At 42.4% G+C, this 14711-nt stretch overlaps 1 protein-coding gene across 2 annotated transcripts in view; it reads right to left on the bottom strand.

Moving 5' to 3' along the window:
* Positions 1-1359, bottom strand: part of kiz (kizuna centrosomal protein) — a 115863-nt gene extending 114504 nt beyond the window's left edge. For both annotated transcript variants that reach the window (XM_078405598.1, XM_078405599.1), the window contains exon 1: positions 1285-1359. In XM_078405598.1, coding sequence (XP_078261724.1) covers positions 1285-1349 — 65 coding nt within the window. In that variant the 5' untranslated portion in view covers positions 1350-1359. The remainder of the gene's footprint in view (positions 1-1284) is intronic.
* Between the last annotated feature and the right edge of the window lie 13352 nt (positions 1360-14711).

Here is a 14711-nt window from a genome sequence, read left to right as displayed (position 1 = left end):
TGAAGTGAAGTCCTGCCACAACGTCATGGAGGTTCCAAGACAATTGGTGACTGTTGCACAGACTTCTTCAGTGCACGCACATTCTGCATACATATAAAGATGCACTGTCCATGCAAACACATCTTATCCACCTTAACACACCTTATCCACCTCGCCTCCATCAGTCCACCCCCAGCATGATATTCCCTCCTTTAGTCTTCCTACCTCCATTACCTTTCCCCTAATTACCTACATCAGTCACTCTCCTCCTACTCCTTACATCCTCTCTTATCCTTCCCCATAGTCCAATTTTCACAGTGGTCCTACGACCAGATGCCATTTCCTTTGCTACGCTATCGTGTTTCCAATTAAGGTATTTATTTCACAAAATGCTGGAGTAACTCAGCAGGTCAGGCAGCATCTCAGGAGAAAGGAATGGGTGATATTTCGGGTCTGAGAATGATCAGCCATGATCACATGGCTCGAAGGGCCGAATGGCCTCCTCCTGCACCTATTGTCTATTGTCTATTGGGTCGAGACCCTTCTTCAGACTGAAGAAGTGTCTCGACCCGAAATGTCACCCATTCCTTTCTCCTGAAATGCTGCCTGGCCTGCTGAGTTACTCCAGCATTTTGTGAAATAAACACCTTCGATTTGTACCAGCATCTGCAGTTATTTTCTTACACTGTGTTTCCAATGAATGTTGAATGGGGGAAATCAGACGCAAGGCACTAAGTGGCCCACTCCTGTGGTTCTTGCCAACATTCATTCGCCCTAAACAATGTTACCGTTTAAATGGCACGATCACGTTGCTGTTTATAGGACCTTGGTTTAGCAAAGCATAGACTACATTGCATGAGTAAATACAAAAGCACATTAAAGGCTGTAAAGTACTCTGAAGCGTCCTGAAATCGCTGCATAAATTCACCACCTCAGAGCTCAGCAGGCTCCTTGCTGGCAAAGCAGGATATGATTAGGATTGACTCATGGCAGCACTTGCTCATCACAGGTAAGCAGTATCCCGCACGCTGATGGGACGCTGCCGAATCTGTGCCTTTGCGGCGTCCCATCCTCGCCGACTGCAAAAAGAACAAAACAACCTCCCGGTCCAATCCCCCGCCCTCCGGCCGGAAGAGAGTCAAGCCACTTCGGGACAGGACACCACTCGAGCCCGAGGCTGCAGGCCAGGCCTACCAGGGATAAAGGGGAGGTGGTGCTGAATCGCGGCCAGCGGCTGCCGTGAGCCGGGAAGAGTTCCTGCCGGGGAACGTACAGCAAAGGAGCGGGTCGAGAGCCGAGGCTCACCTGGCGTGCAGCTGCCGCTGAAGTTCAGCCACCTTCTCCAGGGTGTCCAGCTCGCTGGCCGCCATGTTCGCCGCCGCTTGACAACCGTTGCCAGGGGCAACGGCGCTGCGCTGCTGGAGGTAGTCGTGGTCGCGGCCTCCTCTTGACTTGGCGATGAGCTGCTGCTTTCATTTTATTACCATCGCTGCTTGAAATGCCCCCCCCCCCCCCCCCATGCCTCTGACAGCAGAGTTTAATTTAATTTTAGTTTAGTTTGTTATTGTCATGTTTACCGAGGTACAGTGAAGAGCTTTTGTTGCGTGCTAACCAGTCAGCGGAAAGACAATACATGATTACAATCAAGCCATTTACAATGGACAGGTATGACTTCAGTGCAAGGTAAAAAAGTCAGTAAAGTCAGATCAAAGTCTGATTGTCCAAGGTTCACTAATGTGGTAGAGAGTAGTTCAGGACTGCTCTCTAGTTGTGGTAGGATGATTCCTTTTGCCGGATAACAGCTGGGAAGAAACTGTCTCTGAATCTGGTGGATTTATTCACAAAATGCTGGAGTAACTCAGCAGGTCAGGCAGCATCTCGGGAGAGAAGGAATGGGTGACGTTTCGGGTCGAGACCCTTCAATCTGGTGGTATGCGTTTTCACACCTTTCGCCCAATGTGAGAAGGGAGACAATGGAGTGGTCAGGGTGCGACTCGTGATTATGGTGCTAGCCTTGCCGGGGCAGGGTGAGGAAGAATGGAGTCAATGGAAGGGAGGTTGGTTTGTGTGATGGTCTGGGCTACATCCACAATTTGCTGCAATTTCATGCGGTCATGGATGGAACTGTTCCCAAAACAAGCTGTGATGCATCCCGATAAAATGCTTTCTCTGGCGTATCTGTAGAAGTTGGTGAGAGTTGTTGGGGGCATGCCGAGGCAATGGTGTGGTTTCTTGGTCGTTGCTTCAATATGGGTGATCCAGGAGAAGGTATTGGTGATATTTACTCCTAGGAATTTGATGTTTTCAACCATCTCTACTTCAGCGTTGTAAAATGCAAACTGGGGTATGTGTACCGCTCTGCTTCCTGAAGTCGATCACTATCTCCTTAGTCTTGCTTACATTGAGAAAGGTTGTTGTCTTGGCACCAGGACACAAGGTTGTCAATCTCCTTCCTGTACTTTGAATTTTAAGCAGCAAAGTTTCAAAGCCGAGCTGTTGAAGCCCTAACCACAGGCTTAGTCCCTGCACCCCTCTCGATGACCATGCCTTAGTTTAGTTTACAGATACACCGTGGAAACAGGACTGTCAGCCCACTGAGTCTCTGTGCCGACCAGCGATCCCCGCATACAAGCACTATCCTGGGGACAATTTTATAATTTTGCCGAAGCCAATTAGCCTACAAACCTGTAGGTCTTTGGAGTGTGGGAGGAAACTGGGGCACCCGGAGAAAACTCATGCGGTCACAGGGAGAACGTTAAAACTCCATTCAGACAGCATCCGTAGTCAGGATTGAACCTGGGTCTCTGTCGCTGTAACTCTGCTTCCCATTCCCATTCTGACCTTTCTGTCCTGGGCCTCCTCCATGGTCAGAGTGAAGCCACATGCAAATTGGAGGAACAGCACTTCACATTTCGCTTGGGCAGCTTACAACCCACCAGTCTGAATATTGATTTCTCTAACTTCAACTAACCCATGCACCTGCACTCTCTCCGTCCCACCCCCATCCTAGTCATTGTACTAGTTTCACTGTCTTCCTGTTGAGTTTCATTGTTTGTATAACTTGTTTTCACCTAGCCCACAGCCAACAATGGACCGTTTCCTTTATAATCATTACTTTTTTGCATATCTTTCATTTATTTGTTCTATATCACCATCTATATCTCTCGTTTCTCCTCTCCCCTAACTCTCGGTCTGAAGAAGGGTCTCAACCTGAAATGTCACCTATTCCTTTCCTCCAAAGATGCTGTCTGACCCGCTGAGTTACTCCAGCATTTTGTGTCTATCTTTGGTTTAAACCAGCATCTGCAGTTCCTTCCTGCATTTTACCTCCCCCTCTTATTCCCATACTGACCTTTCTGTCCTGGGCCTCCTTCACTGTCAGAGTGAGGTCGCATGCAAATTAGATGAACAGCAGCTCATATTTTGCTTGGGCAGCTTACAACCCAGTGGCATGAATATTGATTTCTCTAACTTTAAGTAACCCTTGCATTCTCTCTCTCTCTCTCTGTCCCTTCTCCACCCTTAGTTGTCTGACTAGTTTCACTGTTGTCCTGATTAATTTTACTGATTGTGTAGGAAGGAATGGCAGATGCTGGTCTACACCATAGATAGATCCAAAATGGTGGAGTAACTCACTGGAGAGGAATGGGAGACTTTTCGGGGCAAGACCCTTCTTCAGACTGAGAGGCAGGGGAGAGGGAATCTAGAGATATGGAAGGGTAAGGTGTGGAAATGGCAGAACAAAGTAGACAATGCTAAGGAAATGTAGAATAGTTCATTGTTAGCTGAGAGGAAGGTGACAAAGAGGCATACAATCAGTAAAATTAATCGGGTGGACAGTGAAACTAGTCGGAGAGGGGAGTGACAGAGAGAGGGGAAAGCAAGTGTTACTTGAAGTTAGAGAAAGCAATATTCACACCACTGGGTTGTAAGCTGCAAAGGCGAAATATGAAGTGCTGATCCTCCAATTTGCGTTGAGCCGCACTCTGACAGTGGAGAAGGCCCAGGACAGACAGGTCAGTATGTGAATGGGAGGGGGAGTTATAGTGTTTAGCAACTGGTCAGGAGAAACTACAGTAAAGGAGTACAGTAAAGAAACTACATGCAAACCCTTGAGCCTGCTCTGCCCTTCTGTCAGTTAACGGCTGTGGTAGATTGGATTGTGGCATGAATAGCAAAGCATACTGCTATCTTTATGTTAGTAGCTTCACTAAAACTGAAGTGCTATACTGTGCATTCATTGCAACATTATTGTAACATGAATGAGCTTGTAATTTCTAATAATCACAATGAGAGAAAATACACTACAACCTGTCCAATCTAATTTTGGCTTCTGTTCTACTTTCCTGCCCAATCCCTTTTGTCCAAAATATTATTTTAGCCTTGGAAAATACTTAATGACTCAACATTCTGGAGTAACAATTAGTTTAATAACTAAAGCGTCTTAACATCAGTTAATACACCCCCACAAAATCTAGACATCAAGCTCTCTCTTAATTATTTTTTCCAATTTGATCAATTTTATCTAAACACCTGTGAGTTAAGATCTATTCTACTCACTTTCCATAAGAAAATACTCTCATACCAAGAATCAATCTAGTCGCCATTTATTTAACCTACTCTACAACCAAACTATTCTGCTTTAAAACAATAAGACCAAAGCTATGCATACGACTCTAAATGTGCTCTCAACAAAACTCCTTTAGTTATATCTCCAATGCGATGAGGTCAAACATTTGTAATAACTACATTGTTGTTTGTGGGAACTTGCAATAAGAAATTGTTTCTATCTTAAAACTTTTTCCTCAAAATATATTATAAAATGCAGATTATTTGTCCAATGCTTTGGACTCTCAGGAGGTTGTGAAATGTGTTATATCGATGCAGGTCTTTTCCTTTTCTTCCCAAATGGTAAAGAGGAAAATGTTTGAAAATGAGCAGCTGTCACAACCTTGAATATCAGGAATGAAAAGTCTGCAGTGAAGAGTGAGAGGAAACTTAAGCCTGGTTAAGAATGAGATCGATGAAAAAGTGCATAATATTAAACCAAACTTCATAAGTAGAGTTGCTTGAAGCTTATTAGATCTGGTCATTACGAATTATGTAAACTTTGAAAGGAAGGTAGCTTTTTATACAATTCTTCCAACCATGATGTAGCCTTAAAAGAATCAGGAATCTTTTGCATCAAATTCATCAGATGAAAACTACACTATGCTGTATCCTTTAATGTTTGTTTATCTAGATTTCTTAAACTCCAGGCTATAAAAGAACAAAAGAAAATAAGAGAAAGGAGCCTGAGGAGACCATATAGCCTCTCATACTGCCTCTACTATTCAATCATGGCTAATCTGATTTTGCCGTCAATTCCTTTTTTCTGCTTCATTCCTGTTCATCAATTTATAAGTAATAAATGAAAAAAACCTATTCTCTTTATTTTCTTTGAGCTCGTCAGTTGATTGGAAAAGTTTCACCTAAAATAATACTGGCAAATATACTATTTCATGATTATTCATGAGGTCTGTTGAGTAGAAAAGTTTGAGATTCAATAACCAATGTACGACAAACATGTCACATCTGGAATCAATATTGTGATTGACTTCCACAACCAACTACTGGGGACAGGAAGGAAATTATGTACACTTTTAGAACCTGATTTCTGCGAGAAGGCATTTAATAAGGTGCTGCATCAAAGGTTATTGCAGAAAATAAAAGCATACGGCGTAGGAAGTAGCGTTTTGATGTGGATAGAAGATTAGCTGTCTAACAAGAAACGGAAAATAGGCACAAATGGGTTGTCTTTTAGTTGATAAGATGTGATAAATGGTGTGCCACAGAGATCAGTGCTAAGGCTTCAAACATTTTGCAATGTTTCAAAATAACTTGTGTAAAGTTACCAAAGATAGGCAGATAAATTTACTAATGACAAAACTATAGGCAGAAAAGTAATTTGTGAAGAAAATACAATGCAGTTCCAAAGGAAATAGATAAATTAAGTGAGTGAAAATAAAGATCTGCCAAATGGGGTATCACAAGGTAAAACATGAATTTGTTCATTTTGCCCAAAAATAGAAAGAAACCATTTTACTTAAGTGCTGTGGAATTTGGCTTTCATGGTTCTTAATTCATGAAACCATAGTTTGCAGTTACAGCAAGTAATTTGGAAAGCTAACAAATCCTTTATTAAAAGATTTCAATAACAAAATGGGTTATAGTGAGAGTATTGATGAGATCACATCTGGAATACTCTGTACAGTGTTGGTCTTATGTAAGGAAAGAATGCTATTGCATTGGAAAGATTTACTAAAGTATTACTTGGAATTGGCCAGTTGTCTAATGAAGAAAGGACAAACCAGGCTTATATCCTGTGTAGAAGGAAGGCTAGGTTCATATCTGCCAGAGTTTGGAATAGTGAGAAGGATCTTGATTTCAGCATGTAAGATCCCAAAGGTTTTGACAGGGAGATGTACAGAGGATATTCCCATTTGTAAGAGATTATAGAATGAAGGGCCACAGTATAAAAATAAGAGGTTGTCCATTTAAGGAGTAAGGCAATTTATTTTGTAAGAGTACCTTGAGTCTTTGCAACTCTCCTCCTCAAAGGGCAATGGAAGCAGAGACAATGATTATTTTTTAGATGGAGGTGGATAGATACTTGATATGCAGGGGTTAGCCTGGAAAGGTCAGAAATCCAAAATTAAGGTTACCTTTGAGTTGGGCCGAAGGGCCTGTTTCTGTGCTGTATGACTCTAAGGTTACATTTCAGTGAGCCACAAACATGTGGAGAAGGGTTGAGGGGCCAAATGGCCCACTCCATCTCTCCAATTTGCATGTGGATTTATCTGTGGGTATAACTGACACATGAGAGGAACCTCAAATCAGCCTGGATGATGCAGTGGACTGCACATGTCCTGCAGTCAAGCTGTAGAGAATTGTTGCAGCAGGTTCGATGCACTCACCACCCTCTGTGTAAAAAAACCTGCCCTTAACATCTCCTTCCAACTTTACCCTTCTCGCCTTAAAGCTATAGCCTCCAGTATTTGATTTTTCCATCCTGGGAAAAGGATACTGACTGTCTGTCCAATGTGTGCATCTCAAAATTCTATATGCATCTATCAGGTCTCCCCGCAATCTCAGAGAAAGCAATCAAAGTCCACCCAACCTCTCCCTGTAGCTAATACCCCCCTTAGGTAGACTCAGCGGGACAGGCAGCATCTCTGGAGAGAAGGAATGGGTGATGTTTCGGGTCGAGACCCTTCTTCAGACTGATGTCAGGGGAGTGGGCGGGACAGAGATAGAATGTAGTTGGAGACGGTAAGACTGGTGGGAGAACTGGGAAGGGGGTGAGGATGGAGAGAGAGGGAAAGTAAGGGCTATTTGAAGTTAGTGAAGTCAATGTTCCTACCGCTGAGGTGTAAGCTTCCCAAGCGAAATAAGAGATGCTGTTTCCCCAATTTGTGCTGGGCCTCACTCTGACAATGGAGGAGGCCCAGGACAGAAAGGTCAGATTAGGAATGGGAGGGGGAGTTCAAGTGCTGTGCAACCGGGAGATCAGGTAGGTTAAGGCAGACTGAGCGGAGGTGTTCAGCGAAATGATCGCTGAGCCTGCGCTTGGTCTCGCCAATGTACTGGAGTTGACACCTGGAACAGCGGATACAGGAGTTGACACCTGGAACAGCTAATACCCCTTATCCAGGCATCATTCTGGTGAATACAAAATGCTGGAGTAACTCAGTGGGACAGGCAGCATCTCTGAATAGCAGGAATGGGTGACATTTTGGGTTGAGATCCTTCTTCAGAAGACCCTTCGTCAGTCTATCAACATACAAACATGATGCATTATACAAATTAGAGAGAAGGAATAGGCCAATTGGCCCCACAACACTGCTCCACTATTTATTAAGTTTGTGGGTCATTTGAATGTAAACTTAGTCATAGAGTCAGTTACTACAGCATTTAGTGTCTATCGTTGGTGTAAACCTGCATCTGCAGTACCTTTCCACATCATTTTGGTAAACCTCTCCTGCTCCCTTTCCAAAGCATCCACATCCTTCTTGCAATGGGGTGACCAGAATAGGCCTAACCAAAGTCCTATAAAGCTGCATCATAACTTCCTGACTCTTATACTCAATGCCCTGACCTGTGAAAGCAATCATGCTATATGCCTACTACCTGTCACGCTTTGTCCCACTTCTCCCTTCCAGCTTCCTTTCCCCCCCCCCCCCACCCCGAAATCTGAAGAAGGGTTCTGACCTGAAACATCACCTATCCATCTTCTCCAGAGATGATGTGACGCCTGCACTTTATGTCCTTTTGAATCCTCTCCAATAGTTTCACTCCCCCTGATGTAAGGTTCACCAGCCTATAATTCCCTGGAATCTCTCCACTTCCCTCCTTAAATTAAAAAATATATATTAGCTACTCTCCAGTCCTCCGGGACCTCGCCTGTGGCAGGAGAAGATGCAAAGATCTTTGACAAGGCTCCTGCAAACTCCTCTCTTGCCTCTCTTAATAATCTGGGATAAACCCCATCCATCATGACTTAGTTGCCTATCGTGACTTGCAACTTCATCTTAAGTTCAATTACCTGTTCCTGATATGATGATGTCCCTATATATAGGAAAGTCCTGCGATGGAAAAATATTCTGAAATGCTCCATTGTTTAACTATCAAAAATATGTTCCTGAAAAATAGAATCAGAGTATCTCTAGTAGCTGATTCATAACCCAGTCCCCAGTCCAGACACTGATGGAATGAAGATTCTTTCGATGGGAAAAGCATTTGGCCTTTCTCAATCAAATTCTTAACATAACCAACTTGGTGTTTCTTTTAGGTTGCATAAAATAAGTACAAGTTTAATGCTTGATAGATTTTATGCGATCAGTTCATTACATGTACAGTGCATTCAGAAAGTATTCAGACCGCTTCACATTTTCCACATTTTGTTACGTTACAGCCTTATTTTTAAATGGATTAAATTCATTTTTTATCATCGATCTACACACACTACCCCAGAATGAAGAAGCCAAAACAGGTGTTTCGAAATTTTTGCAAAGTAATTAAAATAAAACTAAAATATCACATTTACATAAATATTCAGACCCTTTGTTATGACACTCAAAATTGAGCTTAGGTTCATCCTGTTTTCATTGATTATCCTTGAGATGTTTCTACAATTTGATAGGAATCCACCAGTGGTAAAGTAAATTAATTGGACATGATTTGGAAAGGCACACACCTGTCTATATAAGGTCCCACAGTTGACAGTGCATGTCAGAGCAAAAGCCAAGCCATGAAGACGAAGGATTTGTCCATAGACCTCCAAGACAGGATTGTGTCGAGACACAGATCTGGGGAAGAGTATAAAACAATTTCTGCAGCATTGCAGGTCCAGAAGAGCACAGTGGCCTCCGTCATTCTTAAATGGAAGAACTTTGGAAGCACCGGTACTCTTCATAGAGCTGGCCGCCTGGCTAAACTGAGCAATCGGGGGAGAAGGACCTTGGTCAGGGAGGTGACCAAGAACCCAATGGTCACTCTGACAGAGCTCCAGAGTTCCTCTGTGAAGATGGGAGAACCTTCCAGAAGGACAACTGTATCTGCAGCACTCCACCAATCAGGCCTTTATGGTAGTGGGGCCAGACGGAAGCCACTCCTCAGTAAAAGGCACATGACAGCCAGCTTGGAGTTTGCCAAAATGCGAAACAAGATTCTCTGGCCTGATGAAACCAAGATTGAACTCTTTGGCCTGAATGCCAAGCGGCACCGCTCATCACCTGGCCAATACCACACCTACTGTGAAGCATGGTGGTGGCAGCATCATGCTGTGGGGATGTTTTTCAGCGACAGGAACTGGGAGACTAGTCAGTATCGAGGGAAAGATGAATGGAGCAAAGTACAGAGAGATCCTTGATGAAAACATGCTCCAGAGCGTTCTGGACCTCAGACTGGGGCGGAGGTTCACCTTCCAACAAGACAACAACCCTAACCACACAGCCAAGACAACGCAGGAGTAGCTTCATGGCAATTCTGTGAATGTCCTTGAGTGGCTCAGCCAGAGCCCGGACTTGAAACCGATCGAAACATCTCTGGAGGGACCTGGAAATAGATGTGCACCGATGCTCCCCATCCAACCTGACAGAGCTTGAGAGGATCTGCAGAGAAGAATGGGAGAAATTACCCAAATACAGCTGTGCCAAGCTTGTAGCGTCATACCCAAGAAGACTTGAGGCTGTAATCACTGCCAAAGGTGCCTCAACAAAGTACTGATTAAAGGGTCTGAATACTTATGTAAATGTGATATTTCAGTTATTTATTTTTAATTACGCTTTTTTATTATGGGGTATTGTGTGTAGATTAATGATTTTAAATAATCAATCAATTTTAAAATAAGGCTCTAACGTACAAAATATGGAAAAAGTGAAGGGGTCTGAATACTTTCTGAATGCACTGTAGATACCTATCAAAATTGCACTTCTATGCATTCTGTATAAAGGTCTGCACTTGTGATCTGACAAAGGTTCTCAGAAATGTTACTTCTGTTCCTCTTTCCATTGATGATGCCTTCGATCTAAAATGTTAACTTTGTTTCTCTTTCCATAGACAGTCATTCACTTCTTGAGTACTTTCAGTTTTATCTATGACATGTAACATGACATCCCAACTTCTATATTTATTTCTGAACAAATAATTATCCTGTTTCGGTCATATTAAAAATATGAAAGAAGAGTACTTTCAAAGTAAATTTTGTGCTCAATACGTTTAAATTATTATGTGTTGGATCAGTCATATTTCGTCTACTTATGAAAACATTTGCAGTGGTAGCTCCGACACAAGTTATGTTGTTTCAAATCCTTCTGTTCACAGATCTCATTAAAAAAAATTGGGAGTGCCAAGCTTCTCAACATGGAGTCATAGAGTATTACAGCGTGGAAACAGGCCCTTCAGCCCAACTTGCCCACGCGGACTAACATTCCCGACCTACACTAGTCCCACCTGCCTGTGTTTGACCCATATCCCTCTAAATCTGTCCTACCCACGTACCTGTCCAAATGTTTTTTAAACGTTATGATAGTGCTACCTCAACTAGCATCTCTCGCAGCTTGTTCCATATTCATATCACCCTTTGTGTAAAATCATTGTTCCTCGGGTTTCTTTTAAACCTTTCCCCCCTCACCTTTAACTTGTCCTCTGGCTCTTGATTCCACTCCTCTAGGTAAAAGACTGTGTGCCATTTATCCTATCTATTCCTTTTACTATCTATTCCTGATACACCCCTATAAGATCACCCCTCATCCTCCTGCGCTCGATGGAACAAACTCCTAGCCTGATCAACCTCTCCCGATAGCGCAGGCCCTCAAGTTGTGGCAACATACTCGGAAATCTTCTCTGCACCCTTTCTATTTTAACAACATCTTTCCTGTAACAGAACACAAATCTTCTTGAACACAAAAGTCTAAATGTGGCCTCAATAATGTCTTGTATAACTGTAACATGACATCCCAACTTCTATATTGAATACTCTGACTGATGAAGGCCAATGTGACAATAGCCTTCTTGACCACCCTATCTACCTGTGACTCCCCTTTCAAGGAATTATGTACCTGCATTCCCAGGTCCCTCAGCTCTACAACACTCCCCAGAGCCCTGACATTCACTGTGTCGGCCCTACCCTTGTTAGACTTTCCAAATGCAATACCTCGCACTTATCTGTATTAAATTCCATCAACCAATCCTCAGTCCACCTTCCCAACCAATCAAGATCCTGGTGCAATTTTTGACAACTATCTTCGTAATCTACAACACCACCCACTTTTCTGTCGTCTGTAAACTTGTTAATGACGCCTTGTTCGTTCCCATCCAAATCATTGATATAGATGACAAACTGCAATGGTCCCAGCACTGAACCATGAGGCACACCACTAGTCACTGGCCTCCAGTCTGAAAAGCAACCTACCACCATCACTCTCTGCTTCCTTCCATGAAGCTAATTCTCTATCCAGTCGGCTATCTCTTCTTGGATCTCATGTGGTCTAACCTTCCAGTGCAGTCTACAATGCAGAGCCTTGTCAAATGCCTTGCTGAAATCCATATATACAATGTCTACAGCTCTGCCCTCAACCTTTTTGGTCACATCTTCAAAAAAAACTCAATAAGATTTGTGAGACAGGATCTCCCATGTAAAAAAAACATGTTGACGATTCCCAACCAGCTAAGTCCATCTAAATGCATGTATATCTTACCCATCAGAGTACTCTCTCTTAACTTTCATACCGCAGATATTAGACTCACTGGCGTAGTTCCCAGGCATTTCCCTGCAACCCTTCTTGAATAGAGGCACAACATTTACCATTGTCACCGTCCAGTCTTAATGACAACTCATAAATTTCAGCCAGGGCATCTGAAATATTCTCCCTAGCATCCTGCAGTGTCGTTGGATATATCTGATCAGGGCCAAGAGTTCTGTCTACCTTCATACATGTTAGGAACTTCATCACCTCCTTGACTGTAATGCTGACAATCAGATCAGGAAAAAATGCTTAAAACGAAGAAACTATGTATCTTTTTTCACAGAAACATGTTTCTAAACACAAATGCAGAAATGTCTTAAAATGATAATACATGTAATGGAATATTTACTTTCTACTCTTTCCAGGATTCTGCAGGTTAATTTTTCTCACCCATCAAGTTATAGAATAGTCATTGTTTTCTTTAATCTGACATAGGTGACTGTAAAATGGTTAATTGCCAAACTATTTAAACCATTATATATGCTTAGCGGTTAGATTTCTACCTTTAAAAACTCCACAATAGTTGTGAATAATTAGAGAAATGGGCTTAGAAGCTGGCTGCTGGCTGCTATTAGGAACCATGGCACCAAAAGCAAGAGGCATGCTCTTAAACTACAAAATGTGCCACACATATGTAATTAATATTGCAGTTGTATAGGGCCCTGATGCAGTTGTATAGGGCCCTGGTGCAGTTGTATAGGGCCCTGGTGCAGTTGTATAGGGCCCTGGTGCAGTTGTATAGGGCCCTGGTGCAGTTGTATAGGGCCCTGGTGCAGTTGTATAGGGCCCTGGTAAGACCACATCTGGAGTATTGTGTAGTTTTGGTCTCCTAATTTGAGGAAGAACATCCTTGTAATTGAGGCAGTGCAGCGTAGGTTCACGAGATTGATCTCCGGGATGGCGGGACTGTCATATGAGGAAAGATTGAAAAGACTAAGCTTGTATTCACTGGAGTTTAGAAGGATGAGAGGGGATCTTATAGAAACATATAAAATTATAAAAGGACTGGACAAGCTAGATGCAGGAAAAATGTTCCCAATGTTGGGCGAGTCCAGAACCAGGGGCCACAGTCTTAGAATAAAGGGGAGGCCATTTAAAACTGAGGTGAGAAAAAACTTTTTCACCCAGAGATTTGTGAATTTGTGGAATTCTCTGCCACAGAGGGCAGTGGAAGTCAAATCACTGGATGGATTTAAGAGAGAGTTAAATAGAGCTCTAGGGGCTAGTGGAATCAAGGAATATGGGGAGAAGGCAGGCACGTGTTATTGATTGGGAATGATCAGCCATGATCACAATGAATGGCGGTGCTGGCTCGAAGGGCCGAATGGCCTCCTCCTGCACCTATTCTCTATGTTTCTATGATATAACCGAGGCTTAGGGTTAATTGTAGAAAACTTGTACAGTGGCAAAGGCAATGGGGACTCACTAGTTTGTGTTCATCCAGGTCTGACAGTCCTAATACTTTTCAGGGAAACTTTGTGAATGGCAGCTAAGTATCTAAAGGCTCCCATTTGCGTTCCAAACAGCAATATACAGTCATTACATTGTGCATTACTGCATGTGTAATGGGAGTATCGAGGGGATGGCCAAATAAGGTGCAGCAGATGCGAAGTTTAGTTGATAATCATTTGACTTTTGTAATTTTATTTCTGCCATTGACATGTCATGAAAAATATTGCTGTATCTGTTCTTTAAAGCAATGAATGTCCATAGGTCCATGTGTAAAAACATATGCAGGTAGGAGTTTAATACTGAACCATTTAATTTGAAAGCAGAACTTTTTGTAGGTTAGCATCTTACAAATTACTCTATTTAACAGAAGATACACAAAAATATTTCAATGTTTTAAGTAATACGCCTACACAACTCTCCAAGGGATATGGATATGATTAAAGATTAAACATATTTTACAGAAATCAAACAAAACCATCCTTAAAAATCAATTTATAAAGATGCAAGGCCCCAGGTTTAGCGACAAGATCAGTATGTGTTTTCCTATTTGATAAAGTTTGGTGCAAACTGCGAAAGTTATGCAATTAAGTCATTCAAATGAAGACACTAAGGACGACGCCAGGTATCTTTCTGAGAATGGGTTAACAGAGAGGATCAAGCTTTGGGGTTATTCATGACGTGCTGTGTGTACCAAACAACGAAACATATACCTCAAATTTATTAGACAGACACAATTAAGCGGTATATTACATGACAAAATAAAAACCCTGCTTCACGGGAAAATATGTAAACATATCTGCCGAAATAAAACGTGTCCATTATACTCCGATAATGAGTCCGTTTGAAGTGCATATCCTGTATGTGTTGAATATAGATAGAAAGCGCAAAAAAAAAAAATCAATGAATAAATAACAATGTTAATGTGGAGGATGAAACTCTTTTGATGTTATGTCACACAGATACTTCTATATCTTTTTTGCCCATCTCTCTGTG

Source organism: Rhinoraja longicauda, chromosome 9 (genome assembly GCF_053455715.1).
Source record: "Rhinoraja longicauda isolate Sanriku21f chromosome 9, sRhiLon1.1, whole genome shotgun sequence".
Lineage (NCBI taxonomy): Eukaryota > Metazoa > Chordata > Chondrichthyes > Rajiformes > Arhynchobatidae > Rhinoraja > Rhinoraja longicauda.
This window is presented reverse-complemented; position numbering and strand designations above follow the sequence as displayed.